Source organism: Seriola aureovittata, chromosome 1 (assembly GCF_021018895.1).
Source record: "Seriola aureovittata isolate HTS-2021-v1 ecotype China chromosome 1, ASM2101889v1, whole genome shotgun sequence".
Taxonomy (NCBI): domain Eukaryota; kingdom Metazoa; phylum Chordata; class Actinopteri; order Carangiformes; family Carangidae; genus Seriola; species Seriola aureovittata.
This window is the reverse complement of record NC_079364.1, coordinates 239,879-263,689: the sequence shown is the minus strand read 5'-3', so window position 1 is coordinate 263,689 and position 23,811 is coordinate 239,879. Positions and strand designations below refer to the sequence as shown.

Here is a 23,811-nt window from a genome sequence, read left to right as displayed (position 1 = left end):
CCCACCCCGTCCTCCACAAACACCAGAGACAGCATCTGAAAAAGTCGAGTTTATTTCTATCAAAGTTTGAACCAAGTGAACTTTTTACATCATGTTTCTGTTTTTGTTTGTTTTACAATTTTTATACAAAATTCACAGTTGAAGTGGTAAAAGAGAAGACGTCATAAATAATTTGATTCAAAAACAAAAACAAAGTGGGCTGAAAAACAAACAAACAAACAAAATAAAGTTTTTGGAGTTTCCACAGACGTCAGAAACACAACACACTGAGCATGTGCACAGATCTGTTCACTAACACTCACATCCTGTTGTTTAAGACTTGTATCTATAACAACAACAACAACAACAATGAGGCCGGTTCCGTCAATGTGTCCGAATTTAGTTGTAAAGTTTTTGCTGCTACCCATTTATTGATTTTCTATATTTCATAATAAAAACTGAAGAAAAAACAACATGAGACTAGAAACAGTTTCATGTCCAGAAACTCATAAGAAATTGACTTTGTGATTTTCAGTTTTGTCCTGTGGAGAAACGTGACGGAGAAACTTCACGTTCACGGTGATGGTGAAAAAATCCAATCAGAAATAACCAGACAAAAAAAAATCAGTCTGGTTCCGATTTAAAAAGTTTGTTTAGATGAACTTAGTTTTGATATCGTGAAAAGTGAGAGTTCAGATCTGATTCAATAATAATAATAATAATAATAATAATAATAAATTAATATTAATATTCAGTGATGGAGCTCCTGAGAGAAAAAGGACGACAAAGTTTCCACTGAGACATGATTGGCAAGTGACTGATGTGACTGTCCACACCTGAAGATGTCTTTTATCTAAACTGTAGAAGGAAGGAAGACGGAGGAGAGAAACATGTGACTTATGTTTCACTGGAATTATCAACTAGTTTGTTTCAGCTGTTCTTGTTGTTGTTTGTTGTAATAATAACACAGATAATATAGATGTCATTCATCATCAGGGTCACGAGTTTATTTATTGTTTAGTATTTGGAATTATTCTGCACTTCTGTGCTTTTATTGTGAAACTGACATGTCCAAACAGGAAGTCTGATATTATATGTATACTGATAATAATGTTGATATATTTTGGTTCTGTATAAAACAAAGACGTGTCAGACTGAATGTGAAACTTTGTTTTGAAATCAGCATCCACTTCCTGTGATGCAGGAAAAAAAACAGTTAAGAACGTGTAAAGAAGATTATTATGTCATCTAAACGAGACACAGAGGTGTAGAAATGTCATGTCACAGCAGCTCGTTTCACTGAGCACGCTTGTTTCAGGGCTGAATGTGTCGACTCAGAGTTTGAGATGACCCTAACCCCAGGCATAAAATCTGCTCACGCTGAAGCTGTGAATCATTTTCCTGTCTGTGTGTGACAGAGGTCAAAGGTCAGAGGTCAGAAACGAGCTGCTGTGGCGTTGGTGGATCAGCTGATCCACGGTGTGTGTGTGTGTGTGTGTGTGTGATGAAGGCACATGACGTCAGTGCGACTGTCGGTGTTTGTACAGTAAAGTGTTCTCTGATCAACCTGTGGCTGCATCCCTACCTCTACCAGACCCCACCCACTGACCCCGCCCATGATCCCCAGGAGTGTCCCCGCCCACAGGGGGCGTCACACAGACATCACTATGATCCCTTCAACAGTTAGACAGTTACAGCTCTATGAGTGTTACAGGAGTGGTCCTCTATTGCGGCAGCAGAAAACCATCACGTTTCTATGGCAACTTCAGCTTCTCTTCGTCGTTGTTGTTGTTGTTGTTGTTGTTGTGGAGGCCGAGGCTCAGCTCGAAGCTGCTCTGCTTCCTCAGAGCCCGTGGCATCAGCTTCTTCTTCACGAACAGTCTCTGGAGGAAGCGGTTGCTGAGGCTGAATGGACAGTAGCTGTGGATGAAGTACATGAGGCCCACGCCCGGCCCTGCCAGGTACCGCGCCCGCGGCCGGGGGGACAGCAGCGCCTGCTCGATGGCGTCGATGACGGGGCTGAGGTCGGGGTTGGCGTGCTGGGCGTGGCTCTGGAACAGCTCCTTGGTCTCGTTTACGTAGTCCTCACCGTACTCCTCAAGCAGCCCCGGAGACAGACTCTGCAGCAGCTGCTTGTGCTGCTGCTCCCAGTAGGTGTGGTTACTGCTCTGACCTGAGGAGACAGGAGAGCCACGTTACCATGGCAACCACGCGTACACTAAGAAAACCACAGGGGGGTTCAGGTTGTGTGTGCCCACAAACTCATCATGGTTGTTCCATCAATACCAATATCATCAATGTTATCAATATCATCAATATTATCAATATCATCAATATCATCAATATTACCAATATTATCAATATCATCAATGTTACTAACCCTATGAACATTGTTTAAAAAATAAATTAGATGTTTAATTCATAAAGATATGAAACAGATTTAAAACTAGTACTATAAATAAAGATGGCCGACGCCTCTGTCACGTAACCCTGAAGCTCAGAGTGAGCTGTCCACCATCGCCATCTTGGCAGTACCTGACCCCGCCCCCTAACTCTCATCGAATCCAAATATGGTCAAAGAGGAGGGGCCTGTGTGGAGCTGAGACTTTGGTGGCAAGCATACACTCCCCCACCTGTCACTCAAAGAGGCCACACCCTCAATCCTCCATAACTTCAGTCCTTAATTAAAATGTAAACAGGTGAGTTATATAAACAGGTGAGTTCTATAAACAGGTGTCATGAAGGAGGAAATCAGCTCTACAGACCAAAACAGTCTTTGTACCAGGCTGTAAACATGTTTATTTCTGCTGTAAAGTTGAACAGTTTAACATGGGAGTCTATGGGGACTGACTCACTGTTGGAGCCAGACTCTAGTGGTCGTTAGAGGAACTGCAGCTTTCAGCCTCACAGGTTGATGCTTGTTTAAAACAGAATTTTTTGTAGTCCACAAACACTGAATCCTACATTTCCCATGATGCATCTGGACAGTGTCTTTGATTCGAGCCTCCCAGCCTCACACTTGCAGCTGGAGTCAGGACTGAGTCCTACATGTACTGTAACACAGACTAGACTCAGACTGTCTCTACATCACTTTAATGTGTCACAGGTTTAAAGGGAGAAACATGCTGAATCACATTAATATAAACTGACATTGTGTCGGAGAGAAGCAGCTGATCACAGTCCGTTTGACTGTTGAACTGAAGTCAGATCAATGTCTGGATAAAGTTTATCAGTAGCTCTGATGATGGAGGATTAAAGCTGCTGATGCAGGATTAGACTGTGAACAGGAGGATAAAATGTGATGTTTACGCCTCACTGCTGCGTCCAATCAGAGAGCAGCGCTGAAGGACAGAACATGAACACCAGCAGACGCAGCAGATTTTACCTTTGTGTTCACATGACGAATCCTTTCACTTGATTTTATTCTTTAATGTATGTTTTTATTTTTCACCTCATAGTTTCATGAATCTGAGGCTCATTTTTCATGGTCCGACAACCAGAACCAGAACCAGGCAGCCAACAGCCAATCAGACAGCAGTGTGGGTGGTACCTGTCTTGTAGGAGGATGGCAGGATGGTGGAGACTCCAACCCCCCAGGGCTCAAGCTCGTGTCTCAGGGTGTTGATAAAGAGGTTGAGGGCGGCTTTAGACGCTCCATACGCCGCCAGACAAGGAAACGGCTGATCACCTGCACACAGGTACAACACGGTCATGACATCATACACAGACCGCCCAATCACCTCTGTGAGTCAGTTCAAGTTCAGGTCTGTGGGTTCGGGTCTGACTCAGCTAGGACTCAAGCCCAGAACCTTCTTACTGTGGCCACTGTACCTTTAATATAAATGAGTTGGTTTTTATATCAGGGGGGGTGGGGGGGGGGGGTGGGGGGGGTGGGGGGGGGACTCAGTGATTGATTGGTTGCTCTCTGATGTTCTGGACTCAGTGGAGCAGCAGCAGCTCTGTTTGTTTGGTTTGGCTCTTTGAAGGCAGCAGCTTCATCTGTGGTTCAGTGGAACATTCAATTAAGATTTATTACAACATCAGAGTGTGTGTGTGTGTGTGTGTGTGTGTGTGTGTGTGTGTGTGTGTGTGTGTGTACCGGCGGGGCTGGAGATGGTGACCAGTCGTCCTCTGGCCTGACGCAGCAGAGGCAGGAAGCTTTTGGTGACGCTCAGAGTGCCGAAGAAGTTTACCTCCATGCAGCCGCGGAAGTTTGACATGAGAGACAACTCAGCGTCTCCGAAATTCACGCACACTCCAGCGTTGTTTACCAAACCCCACAGACCTGAAACACACACACACACACACACACACACACACACAGATTAGACGGTGTGTTTACAGTCGACCTTGTTGGTTCAGAGTCTGAACATGAAGCTGAACATGTTGATTATAGATATATACCCCCCCCCCCCCCCCCCAACATCACGTCTGACTGTGTGAAATCACCTGTGACCTTTAAACAAAGAACACTGTCAGAAGAACCAACTAAACCATCTCTGAGATCTGTGATGGTCTGTGATGGTCTGTGATGGTCTGAGGAGTCTGTGATGGTCTGTGATGGTCTGTGATGGTCTGTGATGGTCTGTGATGGTCTGTGATGGTCTATGATGGTCCGAGGGGTCTGTGATGTTCTGTGATGGTCTGAGGGGTCTGTGATGGTCTGAGGGGTCTATGATGGTCTGTGATGGTCTGAGGAGTCTGTGATGGTCTGTGATGGTCTGTGATGGTCTGTGATGGTCTGTGATGTTCTGTGATGTTCTGTGATGGTCTGTGATGGTCTGAGGGGTCTGTGATGGTCTGTGATGGTCTATGATGGTCTGTGATGGTCTGAGGGGTCTGTGATGGTCTGTGATGGTCTATGATGGTCTGTGATGGTCTGAGGAGTCTGTGATGGTCTGTGATGTTCTGTGATGTTCTGTGATGGTCTATGATGGTCTGTGATGGTCCGAGGGGTCTGTGATGTTCTGTGATGGTCTGAGGGGTCTGTGATGTTCTGTGATGGTCTGAGGGGTCTGTGATGGTCTGTGATGTTCTGTGATGGTCTGTGATGGTCTGAGGGGTCTGTGATGGTCTGTGATGGTCTATGATGGTCTGTGATGGTCTGAGGGGTCTGTGATGGTTTGAGGGGTCTGTGATGGTCTGAGGGGTCTGTGATGGTCAGTGATGATCTATGATGGTCAGTGATGGTCTGTGATGGTCTGAGGGGTCTGTGATGGTCAGTGATGATCTATGATGGTCTGTGATGGTCTGATGGTCTGTGATGGTCTGTGATGGTCTGAGGGGTCTGTGATGGTCAGTGATGGTCTGTGATGGTCTGTGATGGTCTGTGATGGTCTGTGATGGTCTGTGATGGTCTGAGGGGTCTGTGATGGTCTGTGATGATCTGTGATGGTCTGTGATGGTCTGTGATGGTCTGAGGGGTCTGTGATGGTCTGTGATGATCTGTGATGGTCTGTGATGGTCTGTGATGGTCTGTGATGGTCTGTGATGGTCTGAGGGGTCTGTTACTGGTTTAACAGCCCCTCCTCCACACACTGTCAACACTCAGAGCTCAGCCTCTCTCTCTCTGCTGGTGTAAACAAGCCTTGTTCGCCCTTCCCTGAAGCCCTGACCCAGAATCCCTCTGTTTGTTTAACAAGTCTTTGTTTGAGTCTGTTCTGATGAAAGACCAGGACCAGAACAGCAGGCGGGCAGACTGCCAAACACCTGAGGCCCCGCCCAGGTAACATCCTGTCTGGTTTCTACAGGAGAGGAAGAGGAAGAGGATCTATGTTCATTAGATTCTAATTAAACTGTAAAACATTATAATTGTTATCACAGTCTGGGTCACACACACACACACACACACACACACACACACACACACACACACACAAACACACACACACACACACACACACACATGCAAATGCATAAAACCACCACACACACAATGTCCCACAGAGACAACATGGGAGTGTGTGTTAGTGACCTTTCCTTGTGGTTCTTTTATTACATCCACCCCCCCCACCCCCCCCCCCCCCCCCCACACACACACACACACTGTGTATCCTTACATGACTCCAGCAGTGAACTGTCTAATTACAAAGCTGCAGCTCTGAGCCAATCAGAGAGAGTGAAACATGAGATCCCCCCCCCCACCTCTGATTTCCTAGAAGTCCAGAGGAACTGAGGTCCAGACTCCTCCTCACATTCCTCTGCAGCTCCAGTAGAAACACAGAGAGGTTAAAGGAGCAGTCCAACACTTCCTGAGGCTCAGAGCTCACCTGGACACACCTGAGTTCAGTCTGTGCAGCTGCTACATGAGCTGTTGTTGAGAAAACACACAACAACAACACCGTCTCTGACCTCTGTTGTCTCTGTCGTCACACTGTGATGTCACAACACAGAGCTTCACTTTATGTTTTATATCTGCAACAAAAACTCCATGGAGACAACAAGCTGTTCTCCAGAAGGATGACCATGAGGCCGACTGAAAACTCTAGACTGAGAGCATGGGGAAACTGGTAGCCTAGCTTAGCAAAAAGACAGGAAGCAGAGGGAAACTGTTAGCCTATCTTAGCAAATAGACAGGAAGCAGAGGGAAACTGTTAGCTTAGCTTAGCACAAAGTCTGGAAGCAGATGGAAACTGTTAGCTTAGCTTAGCATAAAGACAGGAATCAGAGGGAAACTGTTAATAGGTAATAAATAAAGAGAAAAATAAGTGAAAACAATTAAAAAAAATATTAAAAGAACAATGAGAGCAATAAAATACAACAAATCGATTAAGATAAAATAAGATAAAAGTGTTGTCATACTACTGGGTATTAAATGCCATCCTAAATAGGTAGGTTTTTAGCCTAGATTTGAAGAGGCCCAGGTCAGAAATAAGACGCATCTCGGCAGGGAGCTTATTCCAGAGCCTGGGGGCAGCAACAGAAAAGGCTTGGTCACCCCAGTGTTTGTATTTTGAGCTGGGCACTTCCAGCAAAAGTTGATTTTTTGACCTCAGAGGTCTACCAGGATTTCGGACAGTTAAAAGCTCAGATAAATATGATGGGGCAAGGCCGTTAAGAGCTTTAAAAACAAGCGTTAAAAGTTTAAAATCAATTCTATAAAAAGACAGGAAGCAGAAAGAAACTGTTAGCTTAGCTTAGCACAAAGTCTGGAAGTAGACGGAAACTGTTAGCTTAGCTTAGCAAAAAGACAGGAAGCAGAAGGAAACTGTTAGCCTATCTTAGCAAATAGACAGGAAGCAGAAGGAAACTGTTAGCTTAGCTTAGCACAAAGTCTTGAAGCAGCGGGGAAATTGTTAGCCTAGCTTAGCAAAAAGACAGGAAGCAGAAGGAAACTTTTAGCTTAGCTTAGCAAAAAGACAGGAAGTAGAGGGAAACTGTTAGCTTAGCTTAGCTCACAGCCATCTGATTTAGAACATGGGGGTCTGTCTTCACCTCTGAGGCCCAACTTGGCCTTGGTGTCCAGCAGCGCCTGTTGGACTTGCTGTGGCTGGGTGATGTCCACTTGGAGGAGGGTGAGGCGGGGGGAGCAGGTCCTCTGCAGCTCTTTGGCTCCGTCTCCTGAAAGGTCCAACACTGTGGCGAACACCTCCAAACCCAGAGCGTCCAGACGCTTTGCTGCCGCTTTCCCGAAACCAGAGTCACAGCCTGCAGAGACACAGACGGATGTATTACCTGTTTGTATAGGTGATTCTCCATCACTACAATCATAACACGCAGAAGACAGTTCTCTGATGTCTGATCCCTCCATGTCCTCAGCTCCTGCCTGTGAGTCTGCAGTCAGGTGCTCCAATACACTGTGTGTGTGTGTGTGTGTGTGTGTGTGTGTGTGTGAACTTTGCGTTACGGGAAGAAATCAGGGGATTTTTGGAAGGGGGGGTAACAGTTGAGACTGTTTTGATGTTTGATTACAGATGTTTGACCACTCTCATGAAACCCAGTGTTCAGCAGCCCTCACACTTCTGTATCTGTATCTGAAACACATCATGTTTCCTATTAACATAATGAGGAAATGTCGTTCACATGTTGACGCTGAATGCATCACTGACATGCTCACAGACCCCCCCCCCCCCGAGATGCTGCTATAGTTAATGGATGTGGCTCCACTCACTAAAGTACAACCACATGATACAGCCCCAGATTGACAGTGTAACTCCAGCAGGTTACAGACTGTTTCTACAGTGGAGCTCTTCTTCATGTCCTCTCAGACATATGTCTCTGTCAGTCTCTGAGTGAACTGAGTCTGTCTGTTCTCAAAGGATGTGTCTTCAGACCCTGAGACGTGTCCTCTGACTCTCTGCACACAGCACAGACGTTCGTGTCCACATATGTTTTCCCAGGACGCAGAGTCCCTCAGAAACAGCCCCCGCCGGGATCTGTCACGTACCCCGCAGCTCCCCGGCTTCCCAGAAGTCCCGGCACCTACAACCTGATCCTCTGCAGTACTCGCTGTTCCGTTTGTTCTTTTGTGCGCGGGTGTCTGAAAGAGCTGCTGGCGGGAGCGTGGAGGCGTTGGCTCGCCGCCGCACGCCGTGTCCTTGGAGGGTTTCCAGAGAAGAAAGATAGAGTGAACGCTGGCTCCAGAAATAAATACCACAACCACACACACACACACACAGACACACACACAGAATTACACTGTGATTTCACATGCCAGCCTCTCAGTGTTTCAGTGTTGTGAGCGGTGTGTCAACTGTGTGTGACTGTGAGTGAGTATGTGTGAGTGTGTGTGTGTGTGAGTGTGTGTGTGTGTGTGTGTGTTCTCAGGTTTCCTTGCTCTCACACTCAAACTACACTTATAAAAGAGCAGAACCTTGATTTGTGTTGAACTCATTCTAACCTGAGACAGGTGTGGAAGAGTGATGAAGATGAGTGTGATAACAACCAGTGTCACTGTCACATTATGATCCACCAGTTGTATCTCTGAACAAAATAAAACAAATTATTTTCAAAAATTATTTTTGAAATCAGGGTGGTTACTGTGTTATTACTTGTTATTACTGTGTTATTACTACAGTCTTGTTATTAGGTTGGGAAGTTGTAAATGTCACATGAGATTCTCTCCTTCCCTTTGTTTACTGTTTTTGTCCTGCACCTGAACTGCACACCATCCACACTGTAACAAATTGCTGTAAATTTATGGGAAAATGTCAACAGTATAATGCTGTTATCTTTAAAAACAGTATATTACTACAAATTCTTCTTGGTGAAATTGTTTACAATGCTATTTTACAGTATTACTGCTTGGAGGAAAGAAAACTGTAATTTACAATATCTTTTGCAATGCATTTTGGGAAAACAGAGAGTGAGACATGTTTGACTGGACAATGCAGTTTGATTTTTTCCACCCTTCTTGCACTGTTTGTTAGCATAGGCAAACTACATCACAATCAAGTTGTATTGATTATCTAGTAGAATGCCATCAAACAAAACAAGTAATCTTATCTGTAATGTTAGTCTTTAAGCCAGAGCTCTCCTCCGGACTTATCTTTATGTTTAGGGGTTATTTCGCTAAAATGAACTGTATTCAGAATGTAAAGAGCATTGGACTTGAATTAAGTTTAAGATTAAGTCATTTGAGATCAGAGTCTGAGCTGACAAACACACAAGCAAACAGTGAGTACTTTGTCAGCTAACGTTAGCTACTTCGATGTATAGCTGTACAGTTGCTAAGTGGTAAAACATCCTTCTGTTGTGATCTGAAAACATTTGTAACACTGGAGTGGTGACTTTCATTCGGCCATTTCACTGGCGAATTCACCGTGTGCCAGACAGAGGAGCTGGACTCTGATCCTGATCCTCCAAACTACAGGATGAGTTTCATCTTAACTTCACTTTGTGTTAGCATCTGCTAAGTGCTCGTCTCCAAAGGACGCTGCTGATTTTATTTAGATAACATTACTTTACTGTCGGGACTGAATTGACCAGGACCTTGTTTGCTAATTATTACTATGAACAGAGCAAACATAATGTGGCTGTTCAACACGGTTCAGTTCTATATCAGACCACCTTATAATATATGTGGGAAAAAGAACAGGACTCATCTGTGAATGGGTAGAAGGATTTCAGTTTCCATGTCACGTATCATTTGCAGTGTGACAATGTCAATGAGGTTTTTTTCTTTGTCAAATTTCAGGTGAAACACCAGGAAGCTGTATTCACCACTTCATGATCAGCACTGAGGGGCATGACCTTTGTGAGGTCACCCAGCCAGCTGACCACGCTCCCTGCAGTCTTTTCTACCCACTACAACTTCAATCTTCAGTCCCAAGATGACACTGCATGCACACTGGAATAATTCAAAGGTGAGATGCTTACATCCTTCAGCTGATACTGTGAGCTCACAGCAGCTTTGATCATGTTGACCTTGTGTTTGTTGAGTTTTGTCTCACATGTTACATATGAGCTGCCTAAAACAGCTGATTACTGGAGGAGAAGGAAGCGTTTCTGACACTAATCAAGGTGTAACAAACTATTACCTAATCTGCACCATGAAAGCTCTTATTTCCAAACTGTAAATACCAGCAACAGCATGGTACCGTTAATTTTACAGTAAAATAATGACAACCCTGCTTCAAGTTGTTTACTGTTTTTTAACGGCAAAACATTGAACAGTGCACGTCCATCTCTTCAGCCACCAAGATTCAATGTTCAAGGTTCAAGATTCCAGGTTCAAGTTTCAAGATTCAAGATTCAAGGTTCAAGACTCACCTGTTTACAGTCAGAAGATGAATCGTGCTCCTCCAGGCTAACGAATCGTTTACAGGAGCAGGAGAGTGAATGAGGTTCAGTGTGTGAAAGGTTTCAGAGAGGAGAGAGGTGTCTGGCTTCTGGGGCGATTGGGCTCCATGATGAGGCTCTGCAGACTCAGTGCTGTTTGAAGATTTTCTCTTTAAATGAGCCACATCTCGACGGTGACCTCACTCCTCATCACTTCCTGGATCGAACCAGAAGCTGGTTTTGTGTTTGAACCTTTAGACCCTGTGAACCAGTTTCAGAGTCTCCACATGTCTGACCACACAGAAACGTCCTCGTCTGAGACACCAGTGATGTTTCTGTCTCTGTGTCTTCAGGTCCTTAGGGGGCGGAGCCTGCAGACCACACACTGTCCCACATTCCTCACCTGCTCAACCCTGACCCCTCACAGGAGGTGGAGAGACTGACAGACATAGAGTCGGTCCAGCTAATTCTGACTGATGAATGCTGACCCCACCTGACTGTCCACAGTTGATAGGCCCCTGGAGGACGGCCAGGGCCTCTCTGAAACAGCAGCTGAGAGGACAGTCCACAATGACGGTGGATGATTAAAGGTGCAGACTAGAGTCTGAACATGTGGGCCGTTCTCGCTGCAGGAGGCGAGAGGCCTTACGAAACGAGGCCAAAGCTCTGAGGCTCCGAGGGGCCCCGCAGAAGAAGAAATAAGCAGGGATCTATGCAGAGAAGGCCGATTGCTGAGAGATGTACGTGGTTAAAAACACACATATCTGTCAACATCTGCACACAGCAGAGATCAGGTTAGTACAGACAGGAGGTCTCACTCTGCTCCATCAGACTCTAATTTACTTCATCAATAGAACATAAGTAAAACACACAAAAAAGTTTGTTTCTGTGGTACCTCTCAAAACAAAAGTTAGAGTACTTCACAATAAAAGCATTAAATATTAAAACAAGCAACAAATAGTAGAAATAGTACAACAGAAATAATAAAAAAAAGAAGAATGTTCATTAAAGTCTAGTGAGATGATGTCAGAGTATCTAACAGGTAAATGATCCAGTTCAGGGTTAACGACAGTGTAAGCTCAGACTCTTTCTATTTTCAGCCGAGCTCTGAGAACATGCAGCTCACTCTGCTTCGTCTCAGAGACTCTGAGTTCCTGGACACAGTGATTCAGTCTGTCCTCAGGGACAGAGCCTGGTGGTCTGTGACCGAAGTGGATCTACAGTGGACTAACGACTCTCTGAGCTCTGTCTTTGTTTTGGATGGCTACAGCTGACGAGTCACTGAAGATGAAACTGACAAACATCACTGAAGGGAAAATGAAGAAAGACGTTTCTTAGAAAAATTAAACTGTAGTTTTCAGGATATTCTCCAACAAAGATGGGGTTGTGTTTACACCTGGTTTTCCGCGCAGGTGGAGGTTTTGACACAGGTTTGGTCTGCATCACCAAAAACTGTAGGTTGGACACAGAAAATCTGATGTATTGAAGAGATTTACATCATGGAGACATACAGAGTAATGTACAGAACATCTGAGACAGAGATCAGGACAAAGAGGTCTGAGTGTTCCCAGAGGAACAGTGGGAACAAGAACTGTGAAGGGGAACCAGGACTCTTCGAGAGCTGGTGTCTGGACAACCTGAGGGACCAGGTAAGAAGAACCTGGGTCAGGGAGGAGCTTCGGAAGTCTCTGCAGAGATGGAGAAGCATCTCAGCAGCTCTCCATTAATCAAGTCTTTATGGTCGAAAGACAAGACAGAGACACTGACAGGAAAAGTAATGAGGCAGTCTGACTGACAGACTTTAAAGACACCAGGAGGAACCAGACTCTGGTCTGAGCAGACTTAAACAGATCAAAAGTGGTTGTATGTTAAAGAAACGTTGACTGTTGAGTGATTCTGAAAGTTGAATATTTCATATATTCTTTACTTGATGATAAACAGAGCTGATTCCAGGAGATTTCACTTTTCTTTTCCTCAGAGTTAAAGCAGCTGTGTGTGAGCAGGTTGGTGTTAAAGGTTTAAAACAACTGTTTTAGAAGAAGAAGAAGGAGGAGGAGGAGGTTTGTTTGAGATGTGCCTGCGCAGGAGGATGAGCATGTGAGCCGTCAGACTGTTTTATTAAAAAAACTCCAGAGGTGGGAGGAGAGAAACCTATCTTCTGCTGTGGTCGAGAGGTCAGGATGTCTTATATCCAGCAGACAGATACATCTGGAAACCATCACAACATCGCGTTCCATCTTAATCAACGCTGTCAGAGGAACATCATTTACTCTGGAGAACACCGGGGAATGTAAGCAGGTCACACAGGGTTCAAGACTCTCCACAGGTCCTTCAGTAGATTCAGTCAGTGCTTAAGAAGCTTCTACAAGTCTTAGATGAGGTTCTATCGATCCTCAAAGGGGATCAGGTGTCCATGTTGAGGTTTAGGATGATTAAAGTTTCTGAACATGCTTGAAAAGGTCTGAACAATCCTTTGGAAGGATTTAATGGTTCTTAAGGATGTTATATGTATCCTCCAGAAGTTCTATGGGTTCTTGAGGAGGTTCCTCCCAAGAGATTCAGTGGGTCCTTGTTGATGTTTTAGTGATTTGTGAAGAGATCCTTAATGAAGGTTCTACAGAACCTTCTAGATGTTCTGGGGGGGACTTTGAAGAGGTCTTTGATGTGGTTCAAGGGCTCTAGAAAAGTGTTCCTTGAAAAGGTTCTGTCGGTGATGTTAGGAGTCCTTGGTGAGATGAAGGGGTTCCTTGAAGATATTCCATGTGTGCTTGAGAAGATTTTTGATCAGGGTCTTGGTGTACAAACTGTTGAGGTCCTTGATACAGTTCTAATGGTTCATGGGGAGCCTGTGATTGTTCTTCAGCATGAACATGTTATTGTAGGGGTTTTGTAGATCCTTACTGCGGATCTAGAGATACTGATTAGGTTCTATGGTGGTTTCTTTGGTCCAAGTGTCCTAAAAAAGGTAGGAGTCCCTGAAAAAAGCTGGGCACCCTTGATGAGGTTCCATCAGGAGATTTCTTGAAGACATCCAAGGGTTTTTGTTGAGATTCTTGGTCTCCTTGATGAGATAAGAGGTTATGTTTCACAGAATGTAAGAACCTCTTGGTGGGGTACCACATGAACTCTGGGGTTCTGTTCCTTGGCAGGGTACCACATGAACTCTGGTACTTTCTGCCCAGATATTGAGCAACGTTTTCAAACTGCTGCTGGTGTTTGTTCTGTTATAAAGGGAACTGGTTTCTGTGAAAACAGTGAAGACCACTGTTGCTTCATCACTTGGAAACTGTGCAGGAACAAACAGTCGTCCAACTGTGAGCAGAGGTCATGTGACAGGAGGAGGAACTGATGACGAGTCAAACCGACAATGATCAGCATCAAGAACTGTTCAGACCAACTGTGTTTATCACTGTAATCAGAGAACAAAAGACTCATCAGCACTGACTCTGTATTTACATTAAACTGAAACCTGATGGACACTCTGCTGAGGAGGGAGGAAATGACTGATGGTTGGAGTAGGAAAGTGCAGAGAAATGGGAGCAACAAAGGAAGGAGATGAAGGAAAATAAAGTGTCATGGCTGCAAAAATGAGAAGAAGAAGGAGAAGAAGGAGAAAAAAAAGAAGAGTAGAAGAAGAAAAAATATAAATTAAGTAAAAATGTAGAGAGAAGGAAAAAAAATAAAGGAAAGGAAAAACAGTGTTGGAGGAAAAATGCAGGGAGGGGAGGAGGGAGGTCACAAGGACGAGAGGAAAGGAAGAAATAAGGAGAAAGGAAAAGGAAAGACACATGTAAAAGGAAGAGAGAATGATAAAATGGTAAAAAAAAAATAAAAATAAAGGGACAGAGAAGATTATAAAAGTCAGAAGGAATAAGAAGAAAAAGAAGAAAAAGAAAGAAAGCAATAATCAAAGGAGAGAAGAAGAAGAGTGTCAGAGTCTGAGGACTGAGGTCTGACTGTGGGGAAGTCTTGTTTCTGTTGGACCAGTTTTACTGCAGCTGTGTAACTGAAACCTTTGGACCAGAGATCAGTCTCTCCTGAGAACCAGTCCTGGACTCCGGCCAGAGATCATCTCCTTCAGCCGACTGATACCAGGAAACCACATGAAACTGTACATGTAGGGGAAAACCACTGTACTATAGCTGCCCCCCCTCTGCCTGTCCCTCTTGAACCACTTCCAGACTGTCCTCAGCCACATTCACACTCTGGTCCAAACTGAAGTCTCTCAGCATGAGGTTCAGGCGTTCATGTGTCCCTCAGGATGAATCGACTGTAGTGACCTCTGACCTTTGGTCCAGCTCTTTAATGTGTCCATTCCTGTAGTGTAGTCACCAGTCTGAGGTGTCCGTCCCGTCGAGGACGTCTTCAGGGGACACAGATGCTGGTGGAGGTCGTTAGGAGCTGGTCACTGCAAGGGTTAAACTGCTGGTCCTGTTTCAGTTCACTTCAAAGAACACGGATCAGCTGAAACTGTTAACTAGCCCATAGGTCACAGGTCGTCTGTGCAGCAGGTTATTATGACATCACAGTTAGGTTTTGTTGCTAACCAACATCTAGTGGTCGTAGTGATGATGACGGTAGCAGAGGGAGAAGTGTCGGTGACGTAGTATAGAGAGAGACACGTCACGTCAGTCCACGTCAGTAGGAGGTGGTGGATGAGTGACTGTGACACAGGATAGTGGTGTTTGATTCCCATGTTGTTTATTATTATTATTATTGTAACCATGACAACAGAGATTGTCTAATGTTGAGGAAGTACTTATTTTAACCCAAATCACCATCTTTTCCTAAATCTAACTGAGCCATGAATGTTATTACAGTAACCATGGCAACGAAGGTACGTACTCCAGTCTTGGACAAAGTCTGTGTGTCTATTATTGTAACCATGACAACAACCGACGTCCGATACACCTGCCGCCAAAGGGGCGCTATTTCAGGAGACACACCTGTGGGTTGTATCAGATGGTTTGTGGTTGTTCAGGTTGGAGGAGTTGTTAGCTCCATCACACAGACATCTAACAGCAGCATGAGGAGTTCAAGTACAGCAGTGAGTTACAGCGCCTCCTGGAGGCAAAGAGCTGGAACAGGAGGTGATCTGACATGATTTGATATAATCTTTGTGCACTTTGATTGATGGAGGTGTCCATCCAAACAGTCAAGCTACCACAGTCAAACACAGGAGTTACTACAGAGAGAGTCAGCGACCTGTACACCTGCTACACCCCCCCACCCCATCCCACCCCACCCCGAACTTGTGTGCCTCGCTGGCTGAGAGTCTGAGGGCTTCGGGAGGTCTCCTGCAGCCTGTGGCGCTGCCTGGTCAGTGAGACCTACGACTTCAGTCCTCATCCTTGGAAGAATGTGGCTCTTTGTGGGACACTTAGCTTTCTAAGAGGTTTACTGCCCATTTTTCCATCCTGAGTGACCCCACACTGACCTTCAGCTCTCGGCAGAGCCAATTAACAACCAGCGACTGATGGAGGTCTCGATCTGAACCAGTTTTACAGCTCCTGTTAGACGTTGCCTGTTTTAAAAAGTAAATGTTCGCTGGGCCTCGAGGGAGGAACGACTTCCATACTGAAACCAGACCTGAAACAAAGGCACTGTGTGACTCTGGTCTTTGTGAGACATTGCATCCGATAAAGTTAATGAAGTTTCCTAATGGCACGTGGAGAGAGGTGACGTTAGGTTGTGTGCAGGTTCCAGGGATTTTGAACTGTGTTGCCTTGACATCAGACGACCTCCTGCAGCCAGACTTGGCTAGTTGACTGCTGAGTCTGCATTATGTTGTTCAAAGAAACCAGGAATCAAGACAAGTTGGACTGAGCCGACTTTCTTTTTCTGGTCCCTGCTGGTAGATTCAGTCCATCAGTGGTCAGTGTTTCCTGACAGTATTCTCTATATCTTTGTATGTTGTGGATCTATAACAACGTCACAAGACTTTTCCTGGAAACACCTGCAGGTTGCACTTGTACTATCTCTGTTCTGGTTCTGGTTCGAAACCTTCTAACCTTCTAAGAAGGATTTACCACAGGATCGAGATCCACCACATCAGTACATCACTGAATACGTCTGTACCTGCCTTCACAACAACACTAGCAACAAAGAACAACAACAACAACAACAACAACAACAACGGCAGACGACATCATCTCGTGTTGGTCCTGACTTTATGAGTTTACACCGGCATCTAAATATTTAACATTTCCAGATTTTTTATTAGTTGACCAAAATTTATTTAATCATTAAAGTAATTTTTCATGTAAAAACCTTGGACAAAATAATTATTCAGTCAATTGAGAAAATAATTAGGGGATTAATTAATAATTAAAATAACTGAGAGTTAAGAGAGTAAAGCTTCCAATTGTATGGGCTAAAGAATGAACTATTGTTTAATATCAGCACCTGAAAGTGGTGCTAGAGGAGGATCATCAGGGTTATTAGAGTTCATCCTCAGGGAACATGAAGGTCTGAACCACAGTCCAACAGCTGGTTCAGTCTGGACCAGACTGATTTACCTAACACCTGATCAGCTGTAAAGCACATCATGTTCCTCCTGAACAGATTCACTGTTGTGTAGAAACATGTTTGTTGTAGCTGCAGCGGTTTGTTATAGTGTCTGTTCAAGGTCAGACTGACTCATGAACACTGAACATCACGGAGGAGACAGTTTAAAGTGGAATAACTTTAGTTTAATATCAGTCTGTTTATGAACATGTCATGAGCAGCTGTGATTTACAGGTGAGCTGTCTCACCTACGTGCCTGCTCTCAGTCACAGACTAAGCCCCGCCCCGTGACTTTCCTCTGGTTTATTGTGTGAATCAACAGCTCAGAGCTGCTGTTTGTTTAACCTACATTTTCTTTCCTTCAGATAAAAGCAGCAGTTGTTCCTGAGCCGGAGGAAACGAGGACCACACCTCAGTCCAAAGTCTGACAGTGTGAAGTCTGCAGCTTTCTCACTTTACCTCTTTAATAAGAGGTTGGTTTAATGTTCCACTCTCCTGCTGTTTGAGTCTTTTTTTTCACCAGGGCTCTGTGTTCTCTGTGTTCTGTGTTCTGTGTTCTCTGTGTTCTCTGTGTTCTCTGTGTTCTGTGTTCTCTGTGTTCTGTGTTCTGTGTTCTCTGTGTTCTGTGTTCTGTGTTCTCTGTGTTCTGTGTTCTGTGTTCTCTGTGTTCTGTGTTCTGTGTTCTCTGTGTTCTCTGTGTTCTGTGTGTTCTGTGTGTTCTGTGTTCTGTGTTCTGTGTGTTCTGTGTTCTGTTTTCTCTGTGTTCTGTGTTCTCTGTGTTCTGTGTGTTCTGTGTTCTGTGTGTTCTGTGTGTTCTGTGTGTTCTGTGTTCTGTGTGTTCTGTGTGTTCTGTGTTCTGTGTTCTCTGTGTTCTGTGTTCTGTTTTCTCTGTGTTCTGTGTTCTGTGTTCTGTGTTCTGTGTTCTCTGTGTTCTGTGTTCTGTGTTCTCTGTGTTCTCTGTGTTCTGTGTTCTGTGTTCTGTGTTCTGTGTGTTCTGTGTTCTCTGTGTTCTGTGTTCTGTGTGTTCTGTGTTCTGTGTGTTCTGTGTTCTGTTTTCTCTGTGTTCTGTGTGTTCTGTGTTCTGTGTTCTCTGTGTTCTGTGTTCTGTGTTCTCTGTGTTCTCTGTGTTCTGTGTGTTCTGTGTGTTCTGTGTTCTGTGTTCTGTGTGTTCTGTGTTCTGTTTTCTCTGTGTTCTGTGTTCTGTGTGTTCTGTGTGTTCTGTGTTCTGTGTTCTGTGTGTTCTGTGTTCTGTGTTCTCTGTGTTCTGTGTTCTGTTTTCTCTGTGTTCTGTGTGTTCTGTGTTCTGTGTTCTCTGTGTTCTGTGTTGTGTTCTCTGTGTTCTCTGTGTTCTCTGTGTTCTGTGTTCTCTGTGTTCTGTGTTCTGTGTGTTCTGTGTTCTCTGTGTTCTGTGTTCTGTGTGTTCTGTGTTCTCTGTGTTCTGTGTTCTGTTTTCTCTGTGTTCTGTGTGTTCTGTGTTCTGTGTTCTCTGTGTTCTGTGTTCTGTGTTCTCTGTGTTCTCTGTGTTCTCTGTGTTCTGTGTGTTCTGTGTTCTGTGTTCTGTGTGTTCTGTGTTCTGTTTTCTCTGTGTTCTGTGTTCTGTGTGTTCTGTGTGTTCTGTGTTCTGTGTGTTCTGTGTGTTCTGTGTTCTGTGTTCTCTGTGTTCTGTGTTCTGTTTTCTCTGTGTTCTGTGTGTTCTGTGTTCTGTGTTCTCTGTGTTCTGTGTTGTGTTCTCTGTGTTCTCTGTGTTCTCTGTGTTCTGTGTTCTCTGTGTTCTGTGTTCTGTGTGTTCTGTGTTCTCTGTGTTCTGTGTTCTGTGTGTTCTGTGTTCTCTGTGTTCTGTGTTCTGTTTTCTCTGTGTTCTGTGTGTTCTGTGTTCTGTGTTCTCTGTGTTCTGTGTTCTGTGTTCTCTGTGTTCTGTGTTCTCTGTGTTCTGTGTTCTCTGTGTTCTGTGTTCTCTATGTTCTCTATGTTCTGTGTTCTCTGTGTTCTGTGTTCTGTGTGTTCTGTGTTCTCTGTGTTCTGTGTTCTGTGTGTTCTGTGTTCTCTGTGTTCTGTGTTCTGTTTTCTCTGTGTTCTGTGTTCTGTTTTCTCTGTGTTCTATGTTCTCTGTGTTCTGTTTTCTCTGTGTTCTATGTTCTGTGTGTTCTGTGTTCTCTGTGTTCTGTGTTCTGTTTTCTCTGTGTTCTGTGTGTTCTGTGTTCTGTGTTCTCTGTGTTCTGTGTTCTGTGTTCTATGTTCTCTGTGTTCTGTGTTCTCTGTGTTCTGTGTTCTGTGTGTTCTGTGTTCTCTGTGTTCTGTGTTCTGTTTTCTCTGTGTTCTGTGTGTTCTGTGTTCTGTGTTCTCTGTGTTCTGTGTTCTGTGTTCTATGTTCTCTGTGTTCTGTTTTCTCTGTGTTCTATGTTCTCTGTGTTCTGTTTTCTCTGTGTTCTATGTTCTCTGTGTTCTGTTTTCTCTGTGTTCTGTGTTCTCTGTGTTCTGTGTTCTCTGTGTTCTGTGTTCTCTGTGTTCTGTGTTCTGTGTGTTCTGTGTTCTCTGTGTTCTGTGTTCTGTTTTCTCTGTGTTCTGTGTGTTCTGTGTTCTCTGTGTTCTGTTTTCTCTGTGTTCTGTGTTCTCTGTGTTCTGTGTTAGTTTAGTTTACTTTCAATTTAGTTTCAGTTTAGTTTAGTTTAATTCAGTTTAATTCAGTTTAGTTTAGTTTAATTTCAGTTTAGTTTAGTTCAGTTCAGTTCAGTTCAGTTTAGTTTAGTTTAGTTTAATTTAGTTTAGTTTAATTTAATTAATTTAATTTAATTTAATTTAATTTAGTTTCAGTTTCAGTTTAGTTTAGTTTAGTTTAGTTTAGGTTAGGTTGGTTTAATTCAGTTTAGTTTAGTTTAATTTAGTTTAGTTTAGTTTAATTTAGTTTAGTTTAGTTTAGTTTAGTTTAATTTAGTTTCAGTTTAGTTTAGTTTAGTTTAGTTTAGTTTAGTTTAGTTTAATTTAGTTTAGTTTAGGTTAGGTTAGGTTAGTTTAGTTTAGTTTAGTTTAGTCTAGTTTCAGTTTAGTTTAGTTTAGTTTAGTTTAGGGTTAGGGTTAGGTTAGTTTAATTCAGTTTAGTTTAGTTTAATTCAGTTTAGTTTAGTATAGTCTAGTTTAGTTTAGTTTAGTTTAGTTTAGTTTAGTTTAGTCTAGTTTCAGTTTAGTTTAGTTTAGTTTAGTTTAGTTTAGGTTAGTTTAATTCAGTTTAGTTTAGTTTAGTTTAGTTTCAACAGTGAACTGAATGTCTGTTGGTTGGAGACGTGACCTCAGGTGTGACCTCAACTGTAAGATGTTATAACAGACGTTTCCACACTTTATAGCTTAACAGAGAAAATAATCATATCAATATTCAATAATGAAAACACTGATTGATTTCATCCTGTTACCTGCCCGTTTAACCACTTGTCATCTCATGTTCTACCTTTACAGAAAAACATCAGCAGGTGAGTGAGAAAACTGTCCGTCCATTTTCAGCCTCACCTGAGCAGCAGTTTGTGACAGTGTGTATTCAAGTGACATGAGAGAAGACAGGGAATTATTAATTGGCAGATCTGATTATCTCATTAACCACGGCAAAGAGTCAGAGCTGCTGTCAGGCAACAAAGATGTGATTAAGTCTGCCGGTCCACACACACACACACACACACACACACACACACACACACACACACACACACACACACACACACACACACACACAGGTCCATAAACTCATCAGTCCTCTTATCAGGCTCAGATAACAGAGACAGGGAACCTGAACACAGCAAACACTCTGCTGCTGTATCCCACCACGCTATGACTTTTATTCTAAAGGAGAACCCCTCCCCCACCCTCCACCCCCCTAGGAGTCTATTGTTTCAATAAGTTTATTCCTCATGACACAAACACACAGAGTGGTCCCTGTGGGATCAGATCTGATCCCTGATCTGGTTTTAAAACGGATCCAGTTCAGTGTGACCTCCACTGATCATTGACAGTCACAAAGAAGATTATCAAACTTCTGCTTTAACCTCTTCAAGCCCAGAGTCTCTGAGTCTCCACTTAGATCATAGATCTGGATCACAGATCCTCCGGACCAGAGTCTCCACTCACTGTTAAAGGTCTCTGTCTGAGAACTCACTCAACTGTCAGCTGCAACTCTGCTGCCTAAACGTTTCCAGAGTCCCTGAACTGGTCCTGATCACAGATCACAGATCCTCCAGAGGCTTCAGTCACTTTTGTAAAATAAACAGACTGATTCTTTTCTGACAGAGAGCTGATGATGAAGACAGTGGGATATGGTTGAAAGCTTTTACATTCAGTCATTCACTCATCTGTCACTTTTACCCAGAGAGAATCACAGTGAGGGACTGAAGCTTCAGGAGAGTCCTGGTGTCAGGACTAAGACTACATCTGTTTAATAAGCGAAGGAGTGAACAGTCAGTTCAATGATCAGGTTTGATTCTTTTCTAACAACAGACAGACACTGTGTGTAAACCTTGTATCTCCATTTTGGTGATATTCATACTCTTACATCAGCTGAAGGATTTCATGATCCTGCACAAGTTCAAACCATTTCCAGACCCCCTACACTGGACCTCCTAGACCGGACCTCCTAGACTGGACTTCCTAGACCAGACCTCCTAAACCAGACCCCCTACACCAGACCCCCTACACCAGACCTCCTATATCAGACCTCCTATATCAGACCTCCTAAACCAGACCTCCTAAACCAGAACCCCTGCGTTCCTGAATCCAGATCCAACACATTAAACTTGAAGCTATTTTTCTCAAACAACTGAAGGTTTGAAGAAACAACTCCACATTTCAGAATAAAGGTGCAAACAGCTGATTTCTGCAGTCCTCCAGTCACACTCTCACATCTGAGTGAGTGGGAGGAGCCTCCTCTTACCTGTGATGAAGACTGCCTTGCCGTGGACGGGCAGGGTGGTGGGTGGCGGGACAGTCCTGGCTGTAGAGTAGAGGCAGCAGGCGAGGCAGAGCAGGGCCAGGAGCAGTACGGCCGGCAGGCAGAACGCCCACAGCTGCTCCACCAGCACTGTGGCCCCCAGCCAGGCCACCACAGTGGGGGCGGTGCTCAGGTGGGACGCCAAAATCTTCTTCATGGCTCCACCGACAAACACCGTCAGAACGCCCAGGTATATCCAGAAGGGAAGAGTGTAGTCATCCATCATCAGAGAGGATTGTGCTGGACCTGAGTTACCTGTCAGTCTGATTTCTTTCTCTCTGTCTCTTTGTCTCTTTGATTCTTTGTCTCTTTGACTCTGTCTTCTGGTCTCTGTCTCTTCTTTACTCCAGCTTCAGTTAAACTCAGAGAAGAGCAATGAGTCTGTTCTTCAGTCACTCAGACTCTGTGTGTCTCTCGACCGCTCTCGCTCTCTGCTTTACACACACTCTGTCACACACTCTGTCCACTCAGAGTGTAGCAGCCGGTTCAGAGCTTGTCCCTCCTCTCCCTCCGTCTCTCAGTGTATATATAGAGGAGAGCTGCAGGGGGGGAGGGGCTAAGGCTGCAGCCCTGCATCTAATCTGCAGCCCACACACACACACACACACACACACACACACACACACACACACACACACACACACACACACACACAGAGTTTCCTCATGAATACTGAGTATAGATTATTGAATGTTGAGTATTTTTAAGTTTTCTGAGACATAGAAAACTGGAGATATGAGATTCTGAGACAGAGACTGTGACAGTGAAGCCTAACTAAACCACCGATTTTCATGGTTCAGGATATAACTAGTAAGTGGACCTTGAGTTATGGTTGTTCTGTTTTTCATGTGGAGATACAAACTTTTTCACCTGGTGAGTTAAAGAGGCCACACCTCCTCCTGGTCATGAAGATGTGTTGATGTTTCTTAATCTCCAGTCTGTATGAAGGACTGTGATGTGATTGAGAGCTCCAGAAAAAGTAAGTCAACCTTGATTCGTTGTTCTGTCAATACTGTTTCTGTCATGAATAAACCTTGTATGTAAACCTTGGAAAATGGCTTATTAGAGCCTTGAAAATTTCAAAGAGGCCATTCCTGTCCCTGCAGTTTCACCTACATGCATGAAACTTGGTAGAAAACATGAAACATGCCAAGACGTACAAAAAAACCTCTTGCACCCATAGTCAAAACCCAACAGGAAGTTAGTCATTTTGAATTTAATTAGCCATTTTGGTGCCGTTGTTGTCATTGTATTAGAATTGAACAAACTCCTGGAGAATTGATCATATCTCCAAAACATGAACATTTCTAGGACAAGCAGCTTTATCATTCTATCATGTTTTCTGTACAGTTCCAGAAAACTGCTTTTTGTGGGGGTGGGGGGCGCTGTTCACCCTGACCCTCCCCCAAACCAAGTGTTCACCACCAAAAACCAAGGTTTATTGTTTACACCACAGCTGCTGCTGATTGATGTTTGATTGTCTCCAAAACTGAACAAAGTCCTCACAATGTGACATAATAATGTCTTCATAACACCAGTAACACACACACACACACACACACACACACACACACACACACACACACTACTGATTAATTAATAGTCAGTTCTTATCTTGCTGGACCTGATTCAGCAGCCTC

General features: G+C 44.0%; 1 protein-coding gene across 1 annotated transcript; it reads right to left on the bottom strand.

Annotated features, from left to right (window-relative positions):
• Positions 1–34: 34 nt before the first annotated feature.
• On the bottom strand, positions 35–22,656 carry hsd11b2 (hydroxysteroid (11-beta) dehydrogenase 2). Its single transcript, XM_056374442.1, has 5 exons — positions 22,115–22,656; positions 7,414–7,626; positions 4,079–4,264; positions 3,530–3,667; positions 35–2,152 (listed from the first exon to the last, which is right to left on the bottom strand). Exons 1-5 carry the CDS (start codon positions 22,395–22,397, stop codon positions 1,734–1,736), a joined length of 1,239 nt encoding a protein of 412 aa, XP_056230417.1. The 5' UTR covers positions 22,398–22,656; the 3' UTR covers positions 35–1,733.
• Positions 22,657–23,811: the final 1,155 nt, after the last annotated feature.